This window comes from Macaca thibetana, chromosome 14, assembly GCF_024542745.1.
Source record: "Macaca thibetana thibetana isolate TM-01 chromosome 14, ASM2454274v1, whole genome shotgun sequence".
Lineage (NCBI taxonomy): Eukaryota > Metazoa > Chordata > Mammalia > Primates > Cercopithecidae > Macaca > Macaca thibetana.
The window spans coordinates 109521770-109547829 of NC_065591.1; the positions used below are offsets into that span (position 1 = coordinate 109521770).

The following is a 26060-nucleotide window of genomic DNA, read 5'->3' on the forward strand; positions in this document are numbered from 1 at the left end:
AGAAGGAAAAAGTACTGAGCGAAAAAGGCAAATTAATGTCTCAAAGAAAGTCTCCTGCTGCATTAGCTGTCAACACGCCAGAGCATGGTTCTTGTCCTAGGTACACATCAGAACAACCTAGCGAGCATTGAAAAGGCTGATGCCCAGGCTCTACTCCTGGCAGAGTCTGATTCAGTTGATTTGGGGCTAAGCATTGGTGTTTTGTTTTTTTTTTCCGAGATGGAGTCTCGCTCTGTCCCCCAGGCTGAAGTGCTGTGGTGCGATCTCGGCTCACTGCAAGCTCCACCTCCTGGGTTCACGCCATTCTCCAGCCTCAGCCTCCCGAGTAGCTGAGACTACAGGCGCCTATCACCATGCCCAGCTAATTTTTTGTATTTTTAGTAGAGAGGGGGTTTCACTGTGTTAGCCAGGATGGTCTCGATCTTTTGACCTCGTGATCCACCCACCTCAGCCTCCCAAAGTGCTGGGATTATAGGTGTGAGCCACCACGCCCGGCCAGCACTGGTGTTTCTAAAGGAGTTCCTCGGGGATTTAAATGGGTGGCAGGCTTAAGAACCCCTGCTTTAAAGGTTCCATGAATAGAAGTCTTATCTTCCCCAACTAAACCATCAACCCTGAGGAACAAGAATCATTTCATACAATCGGTTATGGGACCTTAATGCTCAAAGGGCACTCAGATCACCTGGTCAAGCTGCTCCAATTTACAGCAAGGGAAACAAAGGTCCTTGGGAGAGAAAGGAAGAAAACGCAGCAGAACCCCTGCAATGTGCAGAGAGGAAGAAACTGGTGATGGAAATATCTCAGTTTTGTAAATGGAGGCCTAGAGGTATTTTAAGGACCTGAGGTCCTCTCTTGGGGCTTCCATACCTGTTTTCCTGTGGGAGACACAACCCCACAGAGGTAAAAGGAGCCAATAATGAGGGACTCGTAATCACAGCAGCTGTAATGAGATGAACCCACAACATGGTATGAACCCCATCTCCCAACATCAGCCTCAAAGCGAGGCCAGCTAGAATTCCGATGGAGTCTTTAGCCAACTCATGCAAGAAGGAAAGAAGGAAAGTCCCCATACACAAGCTTCCTGAAGTCAGGTCCTCCAAGGAGGCAGTGCTCACTGTTTTAGTCACACAACGCAGGAACACAGACCACAAACCCTCTTCTCATCCCTCGTCCCCTTGCCACCTTTCGCAGGTAAGGTGCTTCCAGCCTTGCCTCAGGACTGGGTCAAGCAAAACCCCAGCAGTCAGAAAGGATGGGGCTTCCACTGCACTGGGTGTCTGACGGCACCCTCACACACCCAGTCAAGATCAGCGTGTGGGTCTTCAACACCCCACACAGAGACGTGCCAGACCAAGACCAAAGATACTTTTTTTTTTTTTGCCAAAGCATCACCAGAACAATAACAAATCACTCCCCAGGGCCAATCTCAAGATCTTGTTGACCTCAACAACCAGCTCAGGCATCTCTACTTTACCCAGTCCCCACAAAGCGAGCACCCGTCTGCCGCAGCCGCAGGACGCTTCTTACCTGGGATGATGGAGACTGTGTCTTTCTCCCAAGACACAACGCTAACGTATTCCTGCACTGAAGAGGGGATGAGGCACTTGAAGACGGCCACGTTGCCACGCATTGACCTTTGATCCTCCACCCGGACGGTGTAGGGTTCCCTGAAAACTGCAGAGAGATTGGCAGTGGGGAAGAGAAGAGTGTCACAAGGATGTGGTGAGGGTCCCCAGAAAGAACAGAGAGTCAGCTCAACTCCCTCTGCTCCTTCAGCCTCACCTTCCTCACTTCTTCCTTCCCCTCTCCCTCTTAGCCAGCCCAGAAGCCCCTGCCATGATCTTGTTCTTGTCTGGGCAACTCCTTCTCCATCAACCTCCTCCCCATCCTACTGGGCAGCCTTTTCTCCCTCAAAAATATCTGGCCTCCCTCTGCAAGACCATCCATCCAAATTCCAACCTTTCCCATTTGGGTATTAGCAAATCATATTAGATTTTAAGAGCCTTGAGGGCAGCACCTAAGCCCTGCAATGTTATATTCACCAAAGGGATGTGCAGGTAATATGGAAATATGCTAGAATTCCCCTAAGAAAACCAAACCAGATTTCCTGAATTATTGTTAGACCCAGGGTGGCAATTATTTTGGGCACAGTGACCATAATGCACCCAAACAAAACCTGTGACACAGGCTCTAACAACTGAGTTTTGGGCTCCTTCAACGTGAAAAGCAGGCTCGGAAATGTAGTTCAGATCCTGAACTTACAAGGACAAAGGGAGAGAATGTTTGGGATTGTGATTGGCTCTGAGCATACAGAACTCGAGACATGGACACAGTCTCCAAGATTCTTCAAAACAGAGCATCCTTGCCACTTTCTCCCTGCTTCTGACCCTGGCTGCAGCCTCTAGAGCACCCCTCCCTGACCCCCAGCTTTGTCCCTGCTTTCAGAACCATCCCTTCCCCCACAGTGCCCACCTCCTGCCTCAGCTGGCTTCTGGGGCACCGCCACCTGCAGCCACTGTATGTGTCTGGCCCCTAAAGGCAGGCAGACCCAGCCCTAGGAATGGGACCCAGGCTTCTGCCTCTGCCTTGTCCTCCTGTTTGGCCTCTCCCAGGCCTCGCTTGATCCTTCCACGCCCTTCTCTGTCAAGTAAAGCTGGAACATCCAGAGCCCTGCTGCCTCCCGACCTTGTCCCTCAGCAGGCACCTGGGCAGCGTGCCCTCTTCCTCTCCCTGCGATGGTTGCCAAGGTGACACTTAGGGCCCTGGCAGCCCATCCCCACTCCCTGACTATGCACCTGCAGCCCCTCTGGCATCATCAAGAGTCTCTTAATTGATTGTGTTTCCAGTCAGCCTGGCTCTCCCTGGCCCTCCCTCGGCCTTTATTCTTTCCCCTTCTCCAAGTTGTGGCTATGATGAGGAGGAGATGTAGTTGAGGTGGAAGAAAGAGAAAAGAGGAGAGGCACTGGTGGCTCTGTGGCTCTGTGGTCCAGCCCTTCCATGGGTTTGGGCAGGGCCCTGACTCCAGCTATGGGAGAGCACAGAGGAGAACAAGGAGAATGGACCTTGGAGGGAGGCAGGGTGGCGGAGTGGAAAGGGCGGGCTGGAGTGCACGCCACCCGTGACGTCCCAGGGAGTCAGCAGAGGTTTATGGTTAATGGCATCTAACAAGTGGGCCCTGCCTCCTCCTCTGGCCAGCTGTGTGATCCTGGACAAGGGTTGGTTAACCTTCTGGAGCCTCAATTTCTTCATTTGTAAAAGGAAATCACCATAAGAGCAGCATATGAAAGGCCCAGCACAAGGAAAGCACTTTGATAATGTCACTTTTCATGATAGCTGCACGTCTGATTAACTGGCTGTGTGCCCTTGGACAAGTGACTTAACTTCTCTTTGTCTTAATCTCTTCATTTGTAAAAACACATTTATACACTTACTATGAAAACTGCATCCTAACCCAATGAGGGGGAGGTGACAGGAAACACGGTCCCTTCCCCTTAACCCAATCCTCCACACTGTGGAGGCCAGAGCTGGGCTCCAAATCCAGGCCTCAGGGCTCCTAGTCCAGCACTTGGTGTTGCATTGGGGTTGAGCAGTGCAAAGGACTTGCTCTTAAAAAGAGTCCATGGGGAGTCCGGGGAGAAACCCTGAGCAACTCTGTGTTCTAAGAGCTCATGGTCTAGCCCCAAACCAACCGATGGAATGAGGCAGAGCTCTCACCTCACCTCACCCCTACACACTCCCGTTCCCAGCTACTTTAAACCTTGCTTTTATGAGAGGTGTCCCTAAGGCAAAAGGACCCCAAAAAGTCAGAGAGGGTCTGTCACCACATGCTGGTTGGGAGGCCTTTCCCAGAACCACTCTCCTTGGTTGGTCCAACACAGTCCCTGGAAAAGATGGCGTGACCTAGGCCTGGCACCATTGCAGTGGGCTGGGTCTCTAAGTTGAAAACCATTCCCAAAACTTCAGTGCTTTATAATGATCCGAGACCCACCTTGCCACTGATTATGACACGCCAGTGTACCCTGATGTCCTAGTGAAGAATGGCTGATCTAAGCTGTCCCCTTGGCCTCCTGCCCTAATCCAAATAAATGAGACTTTTTTTCTTAAAGTAGACCACCTGAGAAACGCTACTTCCTCACCTCCATCTACTCTTCCAAAGACCAAAATCCTTCACTGCTAAAAGTATTTCATTGTGTATTTCACCAAAATGCCTTTTCTTACGAGATGTGTTATCCTCAGACGTCCCCTCAGCAGTAGAATGGACAAAGAAAGTGTGTTCTAGCTGCATGATAGCACACTAGATGACAGTGACAACCACCAACCTCCTACCACACACAGCAGTAAGGGTAAATCCCATAAGCAGAATGGTGAGCAAAAGGTCTAGACAATACATACCATTGGACTCCATTTGTATAAAGTTCATAAATAAGCAAAATATCTATTGTTAGAAATCAGAATAGTGGTGGCTCTTAGAGGACTAGTGTGGGAAAAGAAGCTTGAGGAAGGCTTCTAAGGTGCTGATGTTGTATTTCTTGATCTGAGTGTTAGTTGAACTTTGTAAAATTTCATCAAGCTACATACTTATAATGTGTGCACTCTTCTTTAATTATTATTTTTTAATAAAAGGCTTCAAGAAAACCTCACTGTGGATTTTCTGTAAGTCAAGGGCTGAAGTGGGCACCTCATTTAAATGAGCACCATCTCATTTAACCGTCACACGTGGTGATACAGAGGTAGGCAGTTGCATCCACTTTGCAGATGAGAAAACTGAAGCTTAGGAAGATGTCTCCTCGCCACTGCACTCCAGTCTGGGCGACAGAGTGAGGCTCTGTTTCAAAGAGAGAGAGAGAAAGAGGAAAGAAGAAAGAGAAAAAGAGAAAGAAAGAGAAAGAAAGAGTCTCTTATGCCTATGGACACACAGCCAGTGGTAAACTAAGATGCAAAAGTGAACAACAAAACTGTTCTTGGGTGAATGACTTCTCGCAAGCGCCCCCACCCCGAGCATGTTACACACATACCCTCAGAATGACGGCACAGCCTTCTCCTGTGCCACTGGGGCAGCAGGCGTCTTGTCCCTTACCTGCTTTGACGCGGATGTTGGGGCTCCGGATCTTGCCGGCAGCGTTCTCCGCGGTGCAGAAGTAGTCATTGTCGTGGATAAAGCTATTGAAGGCGGAGGGGGAGAAGGGGTAGAGCTGCAGCGTCCCGTTGGCGTGCACGTGCCGGATGTGCGGCACGTCGTAGATGTCGTCCCCCGTGGCCAGGTACCATCGAAGGGCCGCGCTGGGGGAGCCCGCGGCCGGGCAGGGCACCACCACCCCCACGGAGCTGGAAAAGGTCACCTGCTGCAAGGAGTCATTTACAAAGTAGAGGCTGGTGCCGACATCTTCAGGGCGGGCTGCAGGAGAGGCAAGGGGAGAGACTTGGTTAGCATGGGCTCTAACAATACCCACACAAGCCACGGAGGCTTGTGACAGGCTGCACTCATTCACCTGACCTTCAAGCATCAGTCATTCAGTAAGCGCCTATTGGGCACTGACTATATAGCAGGCACTGGCAAAGGTGAATCAGAGACAGTTCCTGATCTATAGAAAACCCCAGCCTTCAGGTGCCGCGGCTCATGCCTGTAATTCCAGCACTTTGGGAGGCGGAGGTGGGCGGATCACCTGAGGTTAGGAGTTCAAGACTACCCTGGCCAACATGATGAGACTCCGTTTCCACTACAAATACAAAAATTAGCCGTGCGCGCGTGCTTGTAGTTCCAGCTACTCGAGAGCATGAGGCAGGATAATCGCTTGAACCCGGGAGTCGGGGGTTGCAGTGAGCAGAGATCGTGCCACTGCACTCCAGCCTGGGCAACAGAGCAAGACTGTCTCAAAAAAAAAAGAAAAAGAAAAAAAAAGATGAGAAAAAGAAAAAGAAACCCAGGATTTTTGGAATTTGTTCAGAATCACACAGCTAGGTTACAGAACTAAAACGTGACCCCATTGCTCCTAAAGAGTTATAGTGCTCTTTCTACCGTCCCACAGATGAAAGTTGCAAAAGGTCTCAAGACCATGCTCTGAGATGAATGGCTACAGGAGCCGGGATGCTCGCCTGGAATGGAAGATGGAAGAGTGCAGGAGACCCTGACAGCCAATTTGAGAAATGTGTTGCCACAGAGGACTGAATGAGGGCCAGCAGAAGAGTGGGTGGATAAGATCTAGACTAGGGCCAAAAGACCCAGCTTCTAAACTCAGCCCTGACACCATGTGACTGTGCAATTCCCTTCCTCACTCAGATCATCTGCTCCTTCACTTGGAAAGTGGAGGGAGAGGATGGGTAAGACTGCAAAGACCCCCTTCCATCTCTGACATGGTGCCATTCCAACCCTCAACCACATGGGAGAATGTTCTTATGATTACAGCTGGCAGTGGCAGATCCACCTGACTGGGAGGACTAGCCATCTGTTCCTCTTATCCCAGCATCAGGCCTAGATATTTCCTGCTCTTATCCCAGTAGCCCTGAATGTTGGAATCAAGGGGTGCCCCCCTTCCTCTTGAGGAGCCTGCCCCTTTAAGAAATCCACTGCCTAGCAAGTGGACACCAACCTAGAGGAAGAGAGGGCAGGGTCCCAGGTCTCTAGCTGGAAACCACTCCCTCTCCACCAGGAAGATCAACGAGCAAACAAACCACTCCGCTGCTTGTTTAAAGAACGTTGCAGGGAACCCAACTTGACCTCAATTTCCACAACTTTATAGGATGGGGGAGGGCCCACATCCGGCCATATTAATATTCTGGGCTTAACTCTGAGCCGAGCCTCCGGGGAGAATATACCAGGCAGCTCGTTGAGGAAGGCCATTAAGCCTCATTGGTCAGAGCAATTCACATCGTCTCATAAAAAGCTGTGATGAAGCCATTAGCAGACGTGCTGGAAAACACATTCGTGGGCTTCTTGCTGCGGTGTCAGGAGCATCCTCTTAGCAGCAAATGCATTTGCTGTCCCCACCAGGCACTGCACTCATAGCAGCTGAAAGGCACTTTCTTGGAGAAGGGAGCCACATGGCCTTGCCATTCTCCTCCTCATGCTGCCTACTCTTGTGACAGTCACAAAATTGGTGGCCGAGCAAGTCTGCTCTGCACAGGACCCTTAGAAGCTCTGGAAGCATGACTGACTTGCTGTGGCTAGAGTGTTCCCCAAGAGCATGAAATCATGCCATTTCACCAGGCAGCAAACTGAGGCTCGGGAGGTTTCTCTTAGAATACACACTTAGCAGGTCCCGCTTCCAAGATTCTTCTCACTTTCTGAAAGCCTTCCTTACTGACATCCATTCAGCAAATATTTGTTAGGCATCTTCTATGTGTCAGGCACTGTTGCTAGGGACTTTACTTATATGACTTCTTTTAATTATCCCAACAACACTAAAACATAGGTACTATTAGTATCCCAGTGTACAGATGAGGAAACTAAGGCACTGAGAGATCAAAGCAACTTACTCAAGACCACAGAACTAGTAAGTGAGGGCACTGGGACACAGACTTGGGCAATTTGACCCTACAGTCACTCTCTTAACCATTCTGTGATGTATGACCACAGTATAACCACTGTAATAATAAAGAGGGGATTTTCACCTCCCTCAGACACAACTTGGCCACCAACTTCCATTTTCAGCTGGCCAAGAACACACAGGTGCACACACACATACATGCACATACACGACATGAACACTCCTTCCTGGGAGCGATTTCTGTTGGATTCTGGGCATTTCAGACAATACCTTGCTTTTGGAAACAGGGACATTGCTTGGGGGTCCTGGGTGCCTCCTGAGAAACCTAGTTAATCAGGCACTCTCACCCTGGCAGCTTCATGGATTTGGGAGCCAAAAATCCATCACATTACAGAAAGACTCTATGGTGCCTGTAAATGGACTTAGGAAGCCGAGAGAATCCCTGACAAGGAGGAATTCAGGAATTGATTCATGTGAGAAGGTAAGTAAATTCTTAAGGCTAAGTATGATGTAGCCCTCTGTAATGACAATACCTCCAGCAATAATAATAGCCACCACTGACTTCATTGTTAACTACAGGCCAGGTTCTGTGCCAGGTCCATTCTAGATACTGTATTTATATTATACAGATATTATATTTAATCTTCATAATTCCCTAGGGGGTGTTATTATTTCCATTTTACTGATAAGGAAATTAGGACTCCGAGAAGTTCACTAACTTCCCCAAAGTGCTACAATGTGCAAATGCCAGAGCTGAGGCTAGAACCCAGTTTTGCCTTGCCTCAGAGCTGGGGGATGTACCTCCTGCTCTACTGCAGAAACTCCATGGAAGACAAATCAAACCACAGAATATGGTTTTTCAGGCTGGGTACTTTCCCCAACCCTTCCTCCACCCCAATCGTATTCCAAACACACATCCCACTCTCCTTCTCTAGTGGCTGGAAATCCATTCCACTCTCCCTGCCTCCTGAGACGGCCACTTCCCAGGCCCCTTCTGCTCCCTCCAGGAGCATCAACCACAATGACAGCAGCCTCCCTGCACTCCTGGGCCTCGGATCTTGCCGAAGCCAAGGACACAAGGTTCCCAGCAACTACAAATGGGTAGATTTAATTGATGAATTGACTGGGATTGTCCAGCCACCTGTCAGGACTGATGAAAAGGCAGATTTATAGCAAAAGGCAAGGAGCCTCATATATCTCCCACCCTGGGATGTGAGCTTGTCTTCTGAGTCTGGGGGAGCAAGGGAGGATTAGACACACCATTCATTTCTGCGTACGGCTCTGACAGTGCATTGCCATTATGAAACATCACCCTCAGGTGTAAAACAATAGCATTTTGCACTTACATTGGGTTCATATTTTACCATCACAAGGCACCTGTCAGCTCAGAATGCAGAAACCCTTAAATAAGCATTAATTTAACCTCGCCCTACCTGCCAAGAGAAGGGAGTGAGCAAACACATAAAGAGGAAACTGAGGCACAGACCAGCAAATACCTCAAATCTCTGCTATGTGCCACATTGAAGGCTGGGCATATGGGCAGTGGGTAAGTGGTCACAGAAGCAATGGGTGTGTTCAGAACTCCAGGGAAAGAAGTGGGAGTAGTAGGAGCCTGACGTCCTCACTCTGGCCTCATGGAGTTTGGTGTGGCCTCTACAGCAGGGGCTTCCCCACCTTCTCAGACTCACTTGAATCTTCAGAGCAGTGGCAAAGCCCCAGCAAGCTCCCAGAGGGGCCCCAGACCCCTGCCTTGAAGTCTGACAGAACTACCTCCCCTCTGGGGGTTCACCCCTCACCTGCTGTGTGACCTCAGGCAAGCCACTTAGCCCTCCTGAGCCTCCTTTACAAAAGGGCAGGATGTGATTGCACCATCTCAGCTGCCTCCCAGAGCTGCTGAGAGGGTGGAATGGAATGGGGCAGTTCTTGATTCCCCATGAGGATGTTCTAATATGAGATGGGGATTGTTCACTCTCCCTGAGGGGTCGAGGGTACCTAAGGTTACTGCAGGGATGAAAGGGCACAGCTCCACCCTGCAGCCCTGCAGAATTCCAAGCCCTCTCCAAACGCTACTTCCTCTCAGCTGACTCCTGCACCCTTCAGTGTCCTCCTTCCCCAGTCACTTCTGATCCAGGGACCAGAGAAGACGTTCATCGCCTCAGGAGATATTTACCAAGCACCAGCCGCGCTGCACCACAGTATCCCAGGTACGGTGGGAGGCATCAAAGACAAGGAGAATTGCTCCACCTTCCAGGAGCTTATAAAGGAGATGGGGAACAGGAGAGGAGGTTAAACAATAGCACCTGGCCATGCATGAGGCCAGCTGAAAGCACTGATTTAGCCAAGAGCTATGGGGAGGGAAGGGGAAAGTTATTCAGCAGCCAGAGAAAAAGAGTTGGGAAGAGATAGGAGCTGAGCTGAGCTGGAAGACCTGGATAGGTGGGGTGACAAGGGGGGCACTCCCAGAGAAGACAGCCCAACAACAGTGGGTGAGGCATGCATGTTAGGGGGCCCTGTGGAAACCTTGCAGGCTGGAGCAGTGGGTGGGTTTGGGGAGAAGAGGCGAAACCAGCTGGATTGGGTTTGGGGAGAAGAGGCGAAACCAGCTGAATTGGGTTTGGGGAGAAGAGGCGAAACCAGCTGGATTGGGTTTGGGGGAGAAGAGGCGAAACCAGCTGAACTGGGTTTGGGGAGAAGAGGCAGAACCAGCTGAATTGGGTTTGGCGGGGGGGGGGGGGAGAAGAGGCGAAACCAGCTGAATTGGGTTTGGGGGAGAAGAGGCGAAACCAGCTGAATTGAGTTTGGGGAGAAGAGGCGAAACCAGCTGAATTGGGTTTGGGGAGAAGAGGCGAAACCAGCTGGATTGAGTTTGGGGAGAAGAGGCGAAACCAGCTGGATTGGGTTTGGGGAGAAGAGGCGAAACCAGCTGAATTGGGTTTGGGGGAGAAGAGGCGAAACCAGCTGGATTGGGTTTGGGGGGGAGAAGAGGCGAAACCAGCTGGATTGGGTTTGGGGAGAAGAGGCGAAACCAGCTGGATTGGGTTTGGGGAGAAGAGGCGAAACCAGCTGGATTGGGTTTGGGGAGAAGAGGCGAAACCAGCTGGATTGGGTTTGGGGAGAAGAGGCGAAACCAGCTGGATTGGGTTTGGGGAGAAGAGGCGAAACCAGCTGGATTGGGTTTGGGGAGAAGAGGCGAAACCAGCTGGATTGGGTTTGGGGAGAAGAGGCGAAACCAGCTGGATTGGGTTTGGGGGAGAAGAGGCGAAACCAGCTGGATTGGGTTTGGGGAGAAGAGGCGAAACCAGCTGGATTGGGTTTGGGGAGAAGAGGCGAAACCAGCTGGATTGAGTTTGGGCCTCAGTGGTGGAAGACAGTGAGAGTCCAAGGCAGTGGGGGATACTTGGAGGTTTGCAAGCTTGGGAAAGCAAGGTTTGAGGTGTCCAGCAGTCCCCGACAGTGGCGCCTGAGGTTATCCAAGTCCTTGTAGTCCTCATGTCTAACTTCTGTGGCATTTTGGCTGGACATCTATTTCCCTAAAGTCTTATTGGCCTAAGGGTGTGGAGTCCCCGAAAGAAAGGAGACTAACATTTATGGAGCGCCTTCTTGTGCCAGGCACCAGGCTTGGCCATCTAATCCCCACACAAAGGTATGAGGCAGGGGGCCCGTTAGCCTCATTTTAAGGGTGAGGAAGAGGAGGCTGAAGGAGTCGACATCTTCTCCAAGATCCTACAGCCAGGAAGAGACAGAGTCAAAATTCAACCAGCTCCAAACCCGAGCTTTTCCCATCACATCATTGAGTTCAAAGTTTGGGCTCTGACGAAGTTTCCCCTCATGTCTTCTCTCCAAGCTGGTCCCAATTTGGAAAGCAAATCCCCTGACAGAGACTCCTCCTTTCCCTTCCAATCTCAGTCACTCCCCGCAGCTCTTTCTTCCCTCTGCAGACAGAACCAGGCATATTTACCGAAAGAAAGAAGAGGAGGGGGAACACTTCATAAATAGAGAGACACTCAGATCAACAGCAAAGCTTCTTCTGGTTAAAGAGGGAAATGGATTTTTAATAGAAAATGGAAGTTATGGGCTTGGTTGTCATGTGACAGACGCCCAGACTTCAGCCCATTTAATCTTCTCTGCCGTTTAACATTGAGCACCACCCCGATGCTGTGTTTCGTAAAACAGGCTCCAAATTGCTAGGAGATTAGAAGTGTGGAAATAGCACAGCAATATTTTTAAACCAGAAATCGCCCCCAGGCATTTGGACTGCCTGCCCCCAGGGTCACCGCTGAAACCTAAGTATCCACTGCATCAACTCGCTTGCCAGCCCTCCACCGCTTGGGTATCAAGATTAGTTTTGCAAAGGGAACTTCAGCCCCATGTATGTAACCCCTGGGGCTCCCACCCCACCTGCCTGTGTGGGATGGGGGTGTCTGGCTGCAGTGGGAGGAGCTGGCTGACTGAGGTTGCTCTGAGGTGCACACTGAATTACCCCCATGTCATCATCTGTAATCATTGTAAAGGACAACCTGAGGGGACTGAAATCTTAACACCTCGCCACCTCCACTGGGAGATGAGTCATTTTGTTCTCTTCCCTTACAATATTTACTCGTCTCATTCACTGGACTTTTCATCCAGGAGTATCTGCCAGCGCTGGGACCCCCGCAACATTCCCTCAGAGACAGGCAAGATCCTTCAAGAGGCAGCCTCACCCGGGCATGGCAACCATTTGTAGGAGAGGTCGTGGATCTTCAGGGGAGCAGGGGGCAGGGGACAGGAGGAAGGGTCAGGGCCAAGGGGACAGTAGGTATCCTCTCCCGTGAGGGCCATTAGCCTCCTGAGGGCAGTGACTGTCTAGTCAGCACTCTGTCTCCTGGGCACATACGAGGCACACAGTACAGTGGTGAAAAGCCCACCTCTGGTGCCAGGCTCGCTGGGTTTGAATCCCTGCTCTGTCACTTACAAGCGGTGCGTGTAGCCCCAGGCAAGATTGCCTCGCCTTTCTGTGCCTCAGTTTCCCCATCTATACAAAGGTGGTGACAATATCTACCTCAAGGGTTATTATGGTTGGATGAGTTAATACATATGAAGAACTTGGGACAGTTTTTGGTGTATGTAAGTGCCCGGCACCACCTAAGTATTTGTGGCTGTCGTTACAAGCATTATCATTATAGCAGGCAAGCAGTAAGTATTTGTGGGAAAAGTGAATCATTGTGCAACAAATGTTTACTGCTCACCTATGATGATAATAATAATAATAACCTAAAACTGTCGTTCTCAAACATCAATATGCATAAGAATCACCTAGAGAGCTTGTTAAAAATGCAGAGTCTTAGATAACAGATTCACCAAGTCTGTCATAGGACCAGAAATTCTATTTCTGAGACTGGTGTTCTCTGTCTATACTGAGAGTAACAACTTCGGAAAAGTAGATTTGCCATCCTGGACTTCTGTATTTCCTTTCCCAATGACAGCCGATTGTCATCTGCTTGGCTGACAAGACCCTACCACCACATTAATTAACTTAATTTGGCAATCAAGATAAGCAAACAATAGTGGTAGAATCAATAGCAACAGAGCATTGCAGTAGCCACACAGCTTTTGCTAACTCCCAGGCCTTACGCAGAGTTCTTCATGCAGATGTGAGCTGGAGAGTTTTCTCGGATTGATTGGCAAGGTTGATTACTTCACTGTATTTCCACACAAAGCTTTTCATGGGAGATGTAGTCTGTGCCCTCACTCTGATGGTTCTCATCCCAGAGGTGGAAAAATTGGGTCCAGAAAGGATCAACCAGTAGGGTGATCCTCCCACCAGCTCACCCACCAAGTCCATTCAAAACCCAGAGGACGACCAGCCAGACGATGTCTTGCTGCTTCACTAAAAACCTTTTATGTTGCATCCACATCTTGGAAATAGTCTGAGCCCAGACCCTGGGAAGGAGAAGGTTGAGTCTCCCAGACAGCATCAGAGCATGTACCAGGCAGCCTGAGCTGGTACGGTCCTTGGACAAGAGGGAGCAGCGGGCCAAGTCCTATGCTCTCTGCCTGTGATGTCCACCCAATCTGGTACACCTGCTCCACCACTACCTTCCCCATCACAGTGCCTTGTTTGTTTGTTTGTTTGTTTTGAGACGGAGTGTCACTCTGTCACCCAGGCTAAAGTTCAGTGGCACCATCTTGGCTCACTGCAACCTCCACATCCCAGGTTCAAGACATTCTCCTACCTCAGCCTCCTGAGTAGCTGGGATTACACGCATGCGCAACCATGCCTGGCTAATTTTTGTATTTTTAGTAGAGATGGGGTTTCACCATGTTGGCCAAGTTGGTCTCGAACTCCTGACCTCAAGTGATCCGCCTGCCTCGGCCTCCCAAGGTGCTGGGATGACTGGTGTGAGCCACCACGCCTGGCTTCATCATTTCTTTTTAGCATTTGTTCTGTGCCAGGCATGGTGGGAAGCCTTTTTCTGGCATTATTGCACATTTAGTTCTTACAACAGCTCTTGGATGTAGCTACTGTTCAAGACCCCATTTTACAGATAGGAAGACAGGCTCTTAGGTCAAATAATTTCCTGGTGTTGCACAGTTCATAGTGGCAGAGCTGCATTTCACATCTTTATGCCAGGATGTGTGGCTCAGCAGGCAGGTGACAGGCTAGATTGAGACCATCCCCACAGTGTGAGCACACTGTAGGGGGATTTTCTGACAAAAGAGAGCAACTGGGGTATGATAATTCAGAATTATTTGGGAATCTCCCTGTCATTAGACATTCCATCCCTCCCCCAACTAAACGTCGGCAGCTCCCCACCCTAGTCATTGAGATGACCAAAAAGCACCCCCACTTCCAATCCCCATGCAAAGCACAGCTCACGTGTCCTCCCTGTGTCCATCAGAAACACGGGTGGTTTTGGTGTTTGTTTTTAAGATTCTTAGCACAAACAGGGTTTCTGTGACCAGCAACCAGAAACCTGCGAGGTCCAGTGGAGACGCAGCTATCCTTCAACCTCCAAGGCCCTGCGCCATCAGCTCCAGGAGAAGTTATGAGCAACAGCTGACTGTCGGACAGACTCTTTAATCTTCCAGCCCTTTCTAGACAGGGCCTGTCAAAGGAAGGTCCCTTATGGCCAAAAGTTCTTTCCAGGGAGTCAGCTCAGACAGCACAGTTGTCCCCAGAGAATCCTAGATTTAGATTGTTAATGCTTGAGGGACTTAAGAGATTATTTTGTCCAATCTCCTCCATTCACAAGGCCTAGAGAGGTGGAGTCATTTACCCCAGGGACATAGCTCACCAGCATCCCAGCTGGGGCTACAGTGCTGTCTCCAGTGTTCTCTCAGCTCTGGCCACCCTGCTGTCAGAAAACTAGCCATTGCGGAACTCAGGAGCACCATGAAGCACTGAAACGATGTCATATGAGGGTGTATCAGAACAACCAGGGATGCTGCGTGTCCAGAGGAGGGGCCTCAAATGGGCAGGACATCTGCCTGTCATAGTCACAGGGCTGTCAAGTGGAAGAGGGCTTTGCCTTGCTCTGTGTGGCTGAAGCAGTGACATCAGGACCAGTGAGTAGAAGGTCTAAGACCACAACAGGGTTTGACTCATTCTAAGGGTGAGCTCTGTCATAGTCAGAGCTGTGTGGCCAGGAAGGGGCTGCCTTGCAAGGAAGGAGTCCCTGTCACGGGAAGTACTAGTGCAGAGAGAAAAAGACGCCGGGTGGGAAAGCTGCAGAAGGGGTCAACCTCTGATTAGGGGACAGATTCCACAGCCTTAAAGATGCCTTCCAACCCTGCAAGACTTTTACCCAAGGTGATCACCTGAATCTCCCTCTCCCACCCCCAACGCAGGGGTCCCAGACTCTCTCATACCCCATGACTGCGGGAGGGTCACCCTAGAAGCAGGGTGTCCACCAGCCTTGACGCGGCGAGTTTTCAGGGATTCCAATGAGTGCTGTGACCTTAAATGGGGGTCACATAAGATGGGACTGTGCTTACTGCTCTTCCCACAAAAACTGTGGATTCCCTGCAGGGAGAATGTCCCTTCGGGGGAATTGGTCCAGAGGACTATGGACTACACTTGCATCTAAGAACCTTGGAGGGGGATGGGAGGAGGGGAGCAGAGATAGGCTTCTTCCCACTCCCACTGCCACTGGGGCCACAGGGGATCTGCCAAGTTTGCTCCAGGAAGACTATTGCCAGCCTGGCTGTGCCTCATCAGCTGTTCCCCATGATGCTGAAAAGCAAAGCTAGGAAAATTCTCCATATGTTGGGGCCTGCGGAGGGGGAGACAGCCACAAACAGCTGTGAGACCTTCATCGTTCCTGTATGATGAAATGACAGTAATTATGCCTCACATTTCAGCAGAGCATTCATAAGGCTAAAACGGGTTTGCTGTGGTTTTTACATGTGTGTGTTCATATGTTGCCTCATTCCGTATACAAAGCACTGTCACATGATGTACATTTTTGTGCCCCTCATTCTTATTTATGCACATATAGAGTAACAACTGCTCTGTAGGATAGCCAGGACGGGTAATTTTGCCCATTTTACAGATTACAAAATAAAGGTACATGAACCATTAGGCAACTTGCCCAGGTAAGACAGGCTGAGCTTTGTTTTTTAGGCCCATGGATAATGTTCTTTCCAACACACAGACAGACACACACACACACACATATGCACGTGCAAACACACATGCATCTCTTTATAATCAGTTTAATGGATATGCAACTAACTAGCATTTGAATAATTGTTGTTAATGAAGATGGTGACCTTGGAAACTGTCGGTGCAAGCATCATGTAGAGACAGGGCACAGGGAGTGCGGCAGGGCAGCTGAACGAACGAGGGGAGTAGGAGCTGGAGTGGCATGGGTGGTCCCCAAGGCTAATGCCATTCACGCTAAAGCAGCACCCGACAAACATCTGTTTAACAAGGCACGCAGGCTGTGGAGCCCACACCCTCCCCAACATGTAAGATCCCACAGGCCATGGCCTGCCATAGGCAGCACTTGACCTCTGGGTCACATGCTGCTTCCCTGTGACAGACTGGGTCATGGAGGGAAGAGAAGTCTCAAAGTCACAGGCTGCCAAGAGTGTTCTCTATATGCAAAACTGCCTGTGAAACAGAGGTTCATCTCAGCAGGGAGAGACACAGAAATACATCCAGCAACAGTTATGAGGGCTCGCTTTGTGAGGAGTGCTTACACAGGCTTTATGGCATGAACTCCAGAATAGTTCTTACTCTGGCCAACCATGGTAGAGATTTAACAACCAACCCCAGCCTTCCTTTGGCAGATATGAGACCAACCTTTGCCTCACCTCAAATCCAAGTCTGGAGCCAACCTAAGCCTTCTCCGTCTCCACTGATGGCCAGGGGAAGGGAGTATGCTGGGCACCCAAGGGGCACTCAGGTGCCCACATGGCCTCAGCTCTTACTGAAGGAGTCCTACATGCTACCCAACTAGGTGATGGATGCAAGGAGTTGACGTCTCCTGTCCTGGCCACTACTCAGTCTTTCTTATCGTTATAAAGTCTAAGCCAGCTGGCTTGGCCAAAAATGTGGCTGATTAATTAAACTGCTTAAGGAAGGATCTGATGACGCATTCTGGAGAGGGGGCAAGGAGAGGAAGGTAGAGGCAATGTGGAGGAAAAAGTATAGGTTTAATGTTTATTGAGCACTATGTTCTGGCTACTTGATATGCATTATTTTCTTTAATCCCATTTCAAAGCTGGAGAAAGTGGGGCTCAGAGAGGCCCAAAGTCACATGGCCAGTAAGTGCAGAGCCAGGATGTAAATGAAAGATTTGCCTTGACTCCAAATTTCTACCACGCTAGTGGGTTGTAAACTTTTTTATTTTTCATTCTACTCCAATATATGAAACTGGAGAATGAATAAAAGCTCTGGTTGAAAGAATGGCAGTGAGAACAGGGCAGGTGGTGCTTGAAGCTCTGCCCTCTGGCCTTCCCCCTCTCTACCTCCATCCATCCCCTGAGGCTCCACCTTACCCCTTAGGCGTCCATACCACATCCCTTGGAAACCTTTGTGGGCTCCGGTGGGCCAGGCCCCTTCTGGATCAGTGGATGTGCTGAAAAATACTCTGGGAAGGCTTTGGAGCAGCACCTGCCATGGTAGTATCCTCTCAGGGCCCTGGAAATGCAGACAAAACCACTCCCGAGGCCACACTCCCACTGCAGCATCCCAGCTGGCTCGCTAGGAGGGGCCGCTCAGCTCTCCTGAAGTGCTCACTCCTCAAGCATCACTCCAGACTCTTGACACGCCCTTCCCTCAGTGACCGCAGTGCCTGTCCTCCCTCTGCCCTGCCAGAACCAACCCACATACCTGAAGCTGCCCTAGGAGAGGTGGAATGAGAAGCTGGTGCTATTTCTTTCATCCCTCTGAAGCCACAACCACCTCCCAGGCTAGGTGTTGACAAACCAGGAGGGTGAAAGAACATTCCGCCTCACTTCATACCCCCATGCCATCAGCCACTGCCTCACCACCTGCTGATGGCAGCCCTAGGCACCCAGTTCCCTGCATTCTAGGGGTGCACCCACCAGGAAGCTAATGCAGGCCCTGGATTTCTATAGCTAGTTTGCCCCTCCCTTCACCCTCTTCTTCCTGCAGCATGAGAGGCGCAACCCACATCCCAAGTTGGGTCTACTTTACGATGTCTTGGCCCATTTCTACCCACCCTACTCCAATATCCCCAGTGCCACTGTCTGTCCTTGGATAGGGGTGGTGGGAGCTCTGGGGCTGCCTTGCCAGATGGTGAAGCCAGTGCTGAGCACTGGAGGCGCATATGGGAGGCAACAAAATCTAGGAGACAGAAGCATTACCAATACCAGTCCTTCTCCCAGCTCCGGCCCCACCCCCTTCCATGCAAGGAGGAAGCCACTGCCTGGCTGCTACTGAGGTTGAGATCAAGATGCTACTCACAGAGGGCACAGCTTTTGGCCTGGCTAGGTGAGCATACAAATCCATATGCAGATTATATGCAAATCTGGGGCGTGCCCTTGGGTTCCTGGCGCCCTGCCATCGCTGCTGCCTGTAGCTCACACCCTATTCATGCACCTGGGTACCCGCTAGAATCGACTGGGCTGGGAGCTGAGAAAGCGCTTCAGGAACTAGGGGATATTTTCTTGACTACTTCAGAGGTCGCCCAGAAAACAACTCCTCCAAGATCATGGAGGAAGGAAGAACCTCCCAGCCTGGAACTCATATCCCTGCAGAAAAGCTCTCTGAGCATCTGCCCTCCCCTCTCTTCATCTACAATTAAATCATCCCTCACCAGCCAGAGCAGGGTACCAAGTAAGTGGCAAGGATGGAATTCTAAGACATAGAGAAGGTCAGCAAGGCTTGAGCTCTGCACCTCTCTGTCATAGGCTAACAGCCCATGGGGTGCTCTGGGCAGACCTTGGCCCTGTGTTTGGGGGCTCCCAGCCAGCCTTTTGGGGTCCTGCTTCTCTAGCAAGCTCTCCCTGGGCCAAAGCCCTGCCTGCTTGCCCACGTCCCTTCTGATCCTCATCCTAAGAAAACTAAGCCTCTCTGGCCAGTCCCCTGGGATCTGTTCAACTTAAGCGCTGCCTTTGGGTCCACTGCTTACTTGCTTTTTGTTTCTAATTGAGCTCCCCATTCCACTGCAGAAATATATTAAAGGCAGCTGGCTTTGATGCCCAGAAAAAAGAAGCATCAGAAAGGCTTGTCGGGCATCATGGCACTGCCAATCTCCCTCATGTTATTCTAGCAACCGGGGTCTCTCTGCCACTCACCCCCTCCCCAGTATTCACTGGCCCTTCACCTCTCTCCCCTAAGTTGTGTTTGCCATTTCAAGATTTTAAAAACACATTTCCCCATCGCCCCCCCTCCCTTTTTTTAATTAGACACTGAACAGAATGTTGGAGATTTTCTTAATGGCCTGACGAAGGCTTTTAATTTGGTCTTCTCAAGAGAGAAGAACCATGAGTCCCCATCGGAGAAGTTGGGGTGGGAAATGAAAAAATCAATGCAATCCATTATTTTGGCTTTTAGAAAACAGGAATTTTAGTGCCGGGGAAGCTTGTTCTTTTACACAGTAAAAATGCAAATGCAGGCAACACAGATGCTGGCACGCTGGATGGAACAACGGAGAGCGCCTCGCCGGGGTTCATCCGGCTGCCTAAACCTGGATTTGTTTTGGCAATAATAAGGCAGTTATTGGAGACTTGATAACCGATGATTAAAACCCCTTCCCAGTTTAGTTCTAGGGAATCGGTCCGAGCTCAGGCATCATTTTAAAAAAAGGTATTTTGAGAGGAATGGAAATAACAGAAGCTTAAAACACATTCAGTAACTGCTTAATTCCATCCAGAGGATGCTCCATCTCATCCTGTTTTCTTCTCTCTCTCCCTGCCTCCTCCCGCTCCTCACAGATGGACGTACAAATTATTGCAAGAGGATATTGTTTTCTGTAACAGGCTCGAACATTCACATTTACATTTTCCTTGGTGCCGCGGGGGTGACTGGCAACGGGAGAGAAAATACACCAAACCCCATCTTTCTTGCTGTCTCCGCATCACATCTTCCCCGAGCCGCCTCTGCCACCCCCTACCACGCCACCCCAAGCAGAACAGGCCCCGGGGACCAGCCTGGCACCTAAGACCCAATTAAGGCACCAAGGAAAAGAAAGGCCTGTCTGGCGAGGTGCCCTGGCGCCCAGCAGACGCTGGAGCCTCTGAATCGCAGGGGCACCAGGCTCTGCAGACCCAAAGGCCACTGAGGGGCCGCCACAACTGGCACCTCCCGCCCGCTTACAGGTCCAAGGCCACTGGCAACTTCCCTCTCGAGTTGGACAAGATTTTGCCCCTTGGCTGTCCTGTTGCCTTCTGGGCCTTTCTGCACCCCCACCCCCACCTGCTCCCGCCCTATCAAATAGCTCGGCTTCATTTATTAATGCCAGGCTCCTGGAAGGGGGAGGGGAGCGTCCTTCCGGTATTTGCTGAGGGGCCTCCTGCCGTCCCGGGGAATGGGCTGTCCTGGAAGATGTCTCCAGAGAGTGTTGTGGAGGCATGGGGGAGTTGGGGACAAAGCCGGGCTAGAGTGTGGCAGCGGCTTGGGCCTGTGCTTTCTCGCCTGACAAATTGGGAAAGGGGATGGGGGATGGAGAGAGAGCTATCGAGAGAGAAAGCCGCTCCTCACCTTATGTATTTTTAATATTAATGTAATTAAAGCTGCGAGCCGAGCCAGCCTGCGGGGGCGGAGGGAGGCAGGAAGAACCTGGGGAGAGGGAGACTGGGGTTCGGGGGTGGGGCTTGAACAGGAGGCAGGCTTCTTGCTCTGCTAAGGTAGGATGAAGGAGTGTGATGCGGGGGGCAAGGGGTTAAACAGCAGAGACCAGCCTTGGTGTGTAACCCGGGGGGACCCCACTGAGCCTGAAAAACTCAACTACTTTGTCCACGATTTTGGATGCCACCCTTCCTTGTCCCGCAATCCGATCGCGCAGTAAATGCCATGCCAGCAGTATCTTGGCCTTGAGTCTAGCTTTGACCCGGCGGTATGTACAAATAAGCGTTATCCTCCTTCCCCCAGCCCACGGTGTATCGCAGTGGGCTCCAGCAGGCTGCAGACTCCAGACCCCTGGAGCACCAGCAGGGCAGGGCTGGAACCCTCCCCGGGCGCCAACGCTCCGCTGGAGTGCCCTTCCTCATCGCCTGGGGGTCAAGAGTTGCCGCCCGACCAGGGCAACAGCCGGGGCAAAGAAAGAGAGAAGCCGCCCCGGGGAGCGAAGGAGAAAAGTTAGAGGGCTGAACAGGTGATGCTGAGCTTGTTGGAGCGTGTGTGCTCTACCGCGCAAGGGCGCGGAGTTCGGCCGCCTCATCTCCCGCCATCTGCGCTCCCCGGAGCACGTCCTCTGCGATAGCCTGGAAGCCCGACTACTTGCGCCTGCCTGGTCCCGACTCAGTGCATAGGTGACTTCAGTCGGAAATGTCTGCCCTCTTCCAACCTCCTGGTCCCGGCTACCTCGCGGATCAGGTACGCTGCGCCCCAGCCACAGGTCTGGACATGCCAGCCACCTGGACCCACCCCCAGCAACCCTCTCTCTCCAGGAAGAAGGACACGCCCCCCAGCCTGAAGACTTGTCCCCAGGTCCAACTGGCCAGGCGCGGAAGCGGAGAATCTCGCACCCTGGGGTGCGCTGCCCGAGGTGGCCACGGTGGCGCACCAAGCCGGGGCTAGCGCCCGGGGCAGAGGGGTGAGGTAGGGCCGGAGGAGGGTGACCTCTGGGTTTGGAGAACAAACTTGCTATCGGAGGGACCTCCAGCTCTCCGGACTCTCACTATCCCCACCCTGCCTCCAGCCAATGCGCGGATAAGCGCCATGCGGTGCGCCAACATTCGCGCCAGGGCTGGGGTCCGCGGCAGGAGAGGGGCGCACGCACATAGCGGAGACATCAACCGCCGAGTCCGAGGCCCGAATAAGCGAGGATTCCTAGGTCAAGAGTCACGGCCTGAGGAACCCTCGACTCGGAGGGCACTCCGGGGTCCCAGCGCCACCAAACCGCAGGAAGCGGGCAAGGGGCTGGGGGAGGGGTCCAGGGCAGAACTGCCGCCCGGCGGGGAGCCAAGAGATGAGGGGCTCCTTCGCCACCATCCCTACGGGCGTGCCCCAAAACGGCAGACGCGGGTGACTGGCGGAGCGGTCGGCAGCTGACTCTCACTCGGCCCCTGTCAGGGTGCCTGCCCCGCCCCGCTGCGCCCCACCCGAGGCCTTGCACCCCGTTGGTCCCCCCAGGCACCTGGAGCCCGTCAGGCACCCCGCCTCGCCGCCAGCCGCGCCACCCTGGCCCCGCCGCCTCCGCTGCCCAGCCGCCCGCGCAGGTCTCACCTTTGTGTAAAGAGTCCAGGAGCAGGAGGAAAGTTACCAGCCACATGCCATAAAGAGGCCCTATTCTCCGGGGAGGTGGTCCTGTGGCCGGCCGTGCGGCAGCGCCTCTCCCCCGCTCAGCGCGCTCCCAGCCGCCCGCACTCCGCGCCCCGCTCTCTCTGCTCCTCAGCCCAGCGCTCGGCTGCGGCGGCGGCTCCTCCCTCCTCGGCTCCCCGGCTCCTGTCATCCGCGGGGCTGGGCTAGGCGGCCGCTCTCCCCGCCCCCCCGCGGCACCCCGCGTGGTGAGCGCCGCGCGAGCCCGGAGCCCAGACGGACCCCAGCCCCACAAGCCCAGGAACAGGGGCGGCGGCCCGGGCCAGAAGGCCCCGACCCGGCTCCGCTGTCTGAGAGGCGAGGGGTCCCTGTCACCCACCGACTTGGAGCCTGTGGTAGCACACAGGCATGTGTCATCCATGTGCCAAGAGCCTGCCATGCCTCGGCCAAGGACGCCCGGTTTCTACTGGCCTAAGTCACCTGGGACACGAGCTTCCTGCCTCTTTCGGACTCAGCTTACCCCCCGGGAGGAGCATGGATGCTCTGGGTGGAATCCCAGGCTTTTTAGTGCTGTCTGGTGCTACTCCCCACCCCAAAGTTCGTAGCTGCCCTTCCAACCCCTCGTGACTTCCGCAAGCCTGCCCTCCGGAGAGCCCTAGATGAGTCCAGCCACCCCCTGGCACGATGTTCAAATTTTCCTCAGCACTTGGCACATTGTGACTATGTAAACAATTATTTGCAATGAGCAGTTTAATGTCTACTCTACCTATGTATCTTCCTTCTTCATCTTCACCTACCCACCCCTCTAGCTTTCTTGCCTGACAGAAATTGGCTTATTCCTTACACTCATCTTTATGAAGTTGGCATAGAATAGGACTGGAGTGAGGGCGTCTTCTCAGTGACCAAATGAATGTTGAGAACCTGCTGTGTCAGGCACTGGCTCAGGCACTGGGGACTCAAGCATGGCTGAGCCAGGTCTGCTGTAAAAGGTCAATATGGTTGGAAAGCCCTCCTTTTGTCTTAATTCGAAAATAAGAGGGTACATAGAACCCAGAGAAGGGATCTAGCTACCCCTGAGAATGGCCTGTGAGCCAGGACTGGAGCTCCCTTTGCAGGGTCATGGAAGCTGCTTTGAGTATGCCCTGACAATTTGGCTGCACCTGGGCACACTCTAAGGTGTGGAGTGCGAAGTTTGGAGGGAAAGAAGGGGGCCGCTGGCTAGCTGCATTTGCCAGAGGAAGAAAATTTACTTCTTCGAAATGTGTGGCCTAAGTTCACACAGGAGAATTGGAACTCTTCACTCCCAGGTTTTGCCAAAATATCCCTAGAAATTTTAACTAAATTTTGAAAAGTGTGTGTTTTTTATATGTTAAAATACACATAACATAAAATTTACCATTTAACCTTTTGAAGTGTACTATTCTGTGGCATCAAAAACATTCACGATGTGCAACCATCACCACTTACCATTTCCAAAACTTTTTCATCATCCCAAACAGAATCCTGCACCCATTAAATAATAACTCCCCCTTCTCCTCCCCTCCCCCAGCTCCTGCAACCACCATTCTACTTTCTGTCTCTATGAAGTTACTTATTCTAGGTACCTCATAAGTGAGATCATAAAGTATGTATCCTTTTGTGCCTGGCTTATTTCATTCAGCATAATGTTTTCAAGGTTCATCCTTTAAACGGGTGAGAAAAACCGGGCTTAGCTTGTTCAAGGCCACCGAGTTTGTATCAGAAGCAAGACTAGAACCCAGGCCTCCCGACTCCAGAGCAGAACTTGCTCTATAAGCTGCTGCATCCCTCAGTGGCTCAGCTCCTCCATGCGAAATCACCACCCTGAAACAATTTGCAGGATGTGTCTTGTCATCTGGAAACACAGGCATAGAACAGAGATGGGGGGACAGACTGCAGGAGGTGTTCGAGATGACCCAGACCAATCTTTTGCTTTATAGATAAGGAAACTGAAGCCCAGAGTGGGGAAGCCATGAGCCTATCTGAGGTCACGCAGGGAGTGACAGAGCCCTCACATTTCCAGTCTTCTGTCTTAGCTCCCATCTCCCACCGCCGCCAGGCTGCTGGCTCATTCTTCTACCACGCCGCTTCCCTTCTAAAGGGAACGGTCATTGAGAGGAATCCAGTTATTTAAAACTAAGCCTATTGACCCAGAGCACCTGGTCAGACTATGCCTAAAATAAACCGCTAAGGCAGACAGGATGAAAGGGGCTGCTGTCTGCTGGGAGGGGATCTGAGTGGGCCTGGGGGTATCAGCACAGCTGCTCCGTGCCCCACACGCTGGAAGTAGAGAAGGACCCTCCTCTTTGCATCCACTCCAAGTACCTCTACAACCTGAGTGTAGGAGGTTTTATGCTAGTTACACGCAGTGGGCTTTAAAGAACCACAACATGTGCATTACCTGAAGGGCGAGGTCATTCATTGTGCCGGTGACTACAGTCTGGCTGTCCCTGGGAGGTGACATATATGTGGAAATAAAGGGGTGGTCAGGTGGGGAGAGCAGACCTGAGGACCCCTCTGGCAAAAGGAAGCTTTTTAATGTCATGGTTAAGAGCCTGGCTTTGGAAACAGCAAGAGACGAGTTCTCAGCCCAGCTCTACCAATTGCCAGCTGTGTGCCTGGGAAATGTATGCGTGCCAAGCTGCAGTTTCCTTACCGGTGGAATGGGGACATCCCCAGCATCTGCCTTGGAAAGTCATAGCGAGGATTAACTAAGACAAGCCCCATGGCTGGCACATCGTGAGCACAGGTAACTATCATGAATGGGAATGGCTTTGCTCACAAGGACCTTGACCTGTGGGAGCTGGGAGGAGGGAACTGTGGGATGTTGGGATTATATCGTGCATTCCATGCTGTGACAAGGCCAGAGCCAAGGAGCTGGAAATCCAGGCAAGAGGCTGCAGAAACACGGAAGGTGCACGTTGAGGCTGGAAGGGCCTGGAGAAATGTCTAACAAAAGAAGGACCTGAAAAATAGGCAGGTCAGGCCTGATGCTTTTTGTGTTTCCCATTGATTTTGTTCTTCCTTAGTATCTAGGGAAATATCTTTGAAAATGACAGGTTGGCTCAGATATATCCAGAAGTCTCCTCTTCGACAGGAGTTATATTAGGGGTGGGCGATCCAGCAGGCCAGGAAATCCCAAGGGAAAAATGAAACTCTGGGGAAAAGAGTCAGGCGGCGTGTTCTACCCCCACCCACCTTAAACCCTGACAGCCCCCTCTTCAGCTGACATTTTGGAGGGGCTATATTTTATTTTGATAGAAGGGACAGTTCCCAAAATTATCTGGAAAACTTCACACTCACACACAAATATATTCACACCAGAGTGAGAACAAACACAGTTGCTCAGGCAAACATTCATGTGTACAGGTAAACATAAACACTTAATGACAGGCACACCTGTGCTTAAATGTGATTTGAACACGATCCAGAAATTCTGCATTGGCACCTATGCATATGCTCCATGTTTTTTAAGCCTCAAATTTGTGGGATTCTTTTCTAGTAGGAACACACTATCCATTTAAAAGCAGTGATTCGTTTTAATATTTTCTTGCATCAGAATGCTGGGTGATGATGTGTCTACATTTTGGCTTTTGTGCTTTTGTTTTTGTTTTTTTAACCAAAGCCAGTTGAAGCAGCTACATGAAGTCACTGGGAGGTGAGCCCTCTCCAATTCAGGTTAATCA

General features: G+C 51.5%; 2 protein-coding genes across 2 annotated transcripts in view; one reads left to right on the forward strand and one right to left on the reverse strand.

Annotated features, from left to right (window-relative positions):
* The window catches only part of DSCAML1 (DS cell adhesion molecule like 1), a 367270-nt gene extending 344719 nt beyond the window's left edge, over positions 1 to 22551 (reverse strand). The window contains exons 1-3 of the mRNA XM_050758358.1: positions 22324 to 22551; positions 5078 to 5395; positions 1528 to 1674 (exon numbers count right to left, since the gene is read on the reverse strand). Of these exons, the coding sequence (XP_050614315.1) occupies positions 1528 to 1674; positions 5078 to 5395; positions 22324 to 22549 (691 nt within the window). The 5' untranslated portion in view covers positions 22550 to 22551. The remainder of the gene's footprint in view (positions 1 to 1527; positions 1675 to 5077; positions 5396 to 22323) is intronic.
* Positions 1 to 26060, forward strand: part of IL10RA (interleukin 10 receptor subunit alpha) — a 442741-nt gene that overhangs the window by 219438 nt on the left and 197243 nt on the right. The gene's annotated exons all lie outside the window — the stretch shown is intronic.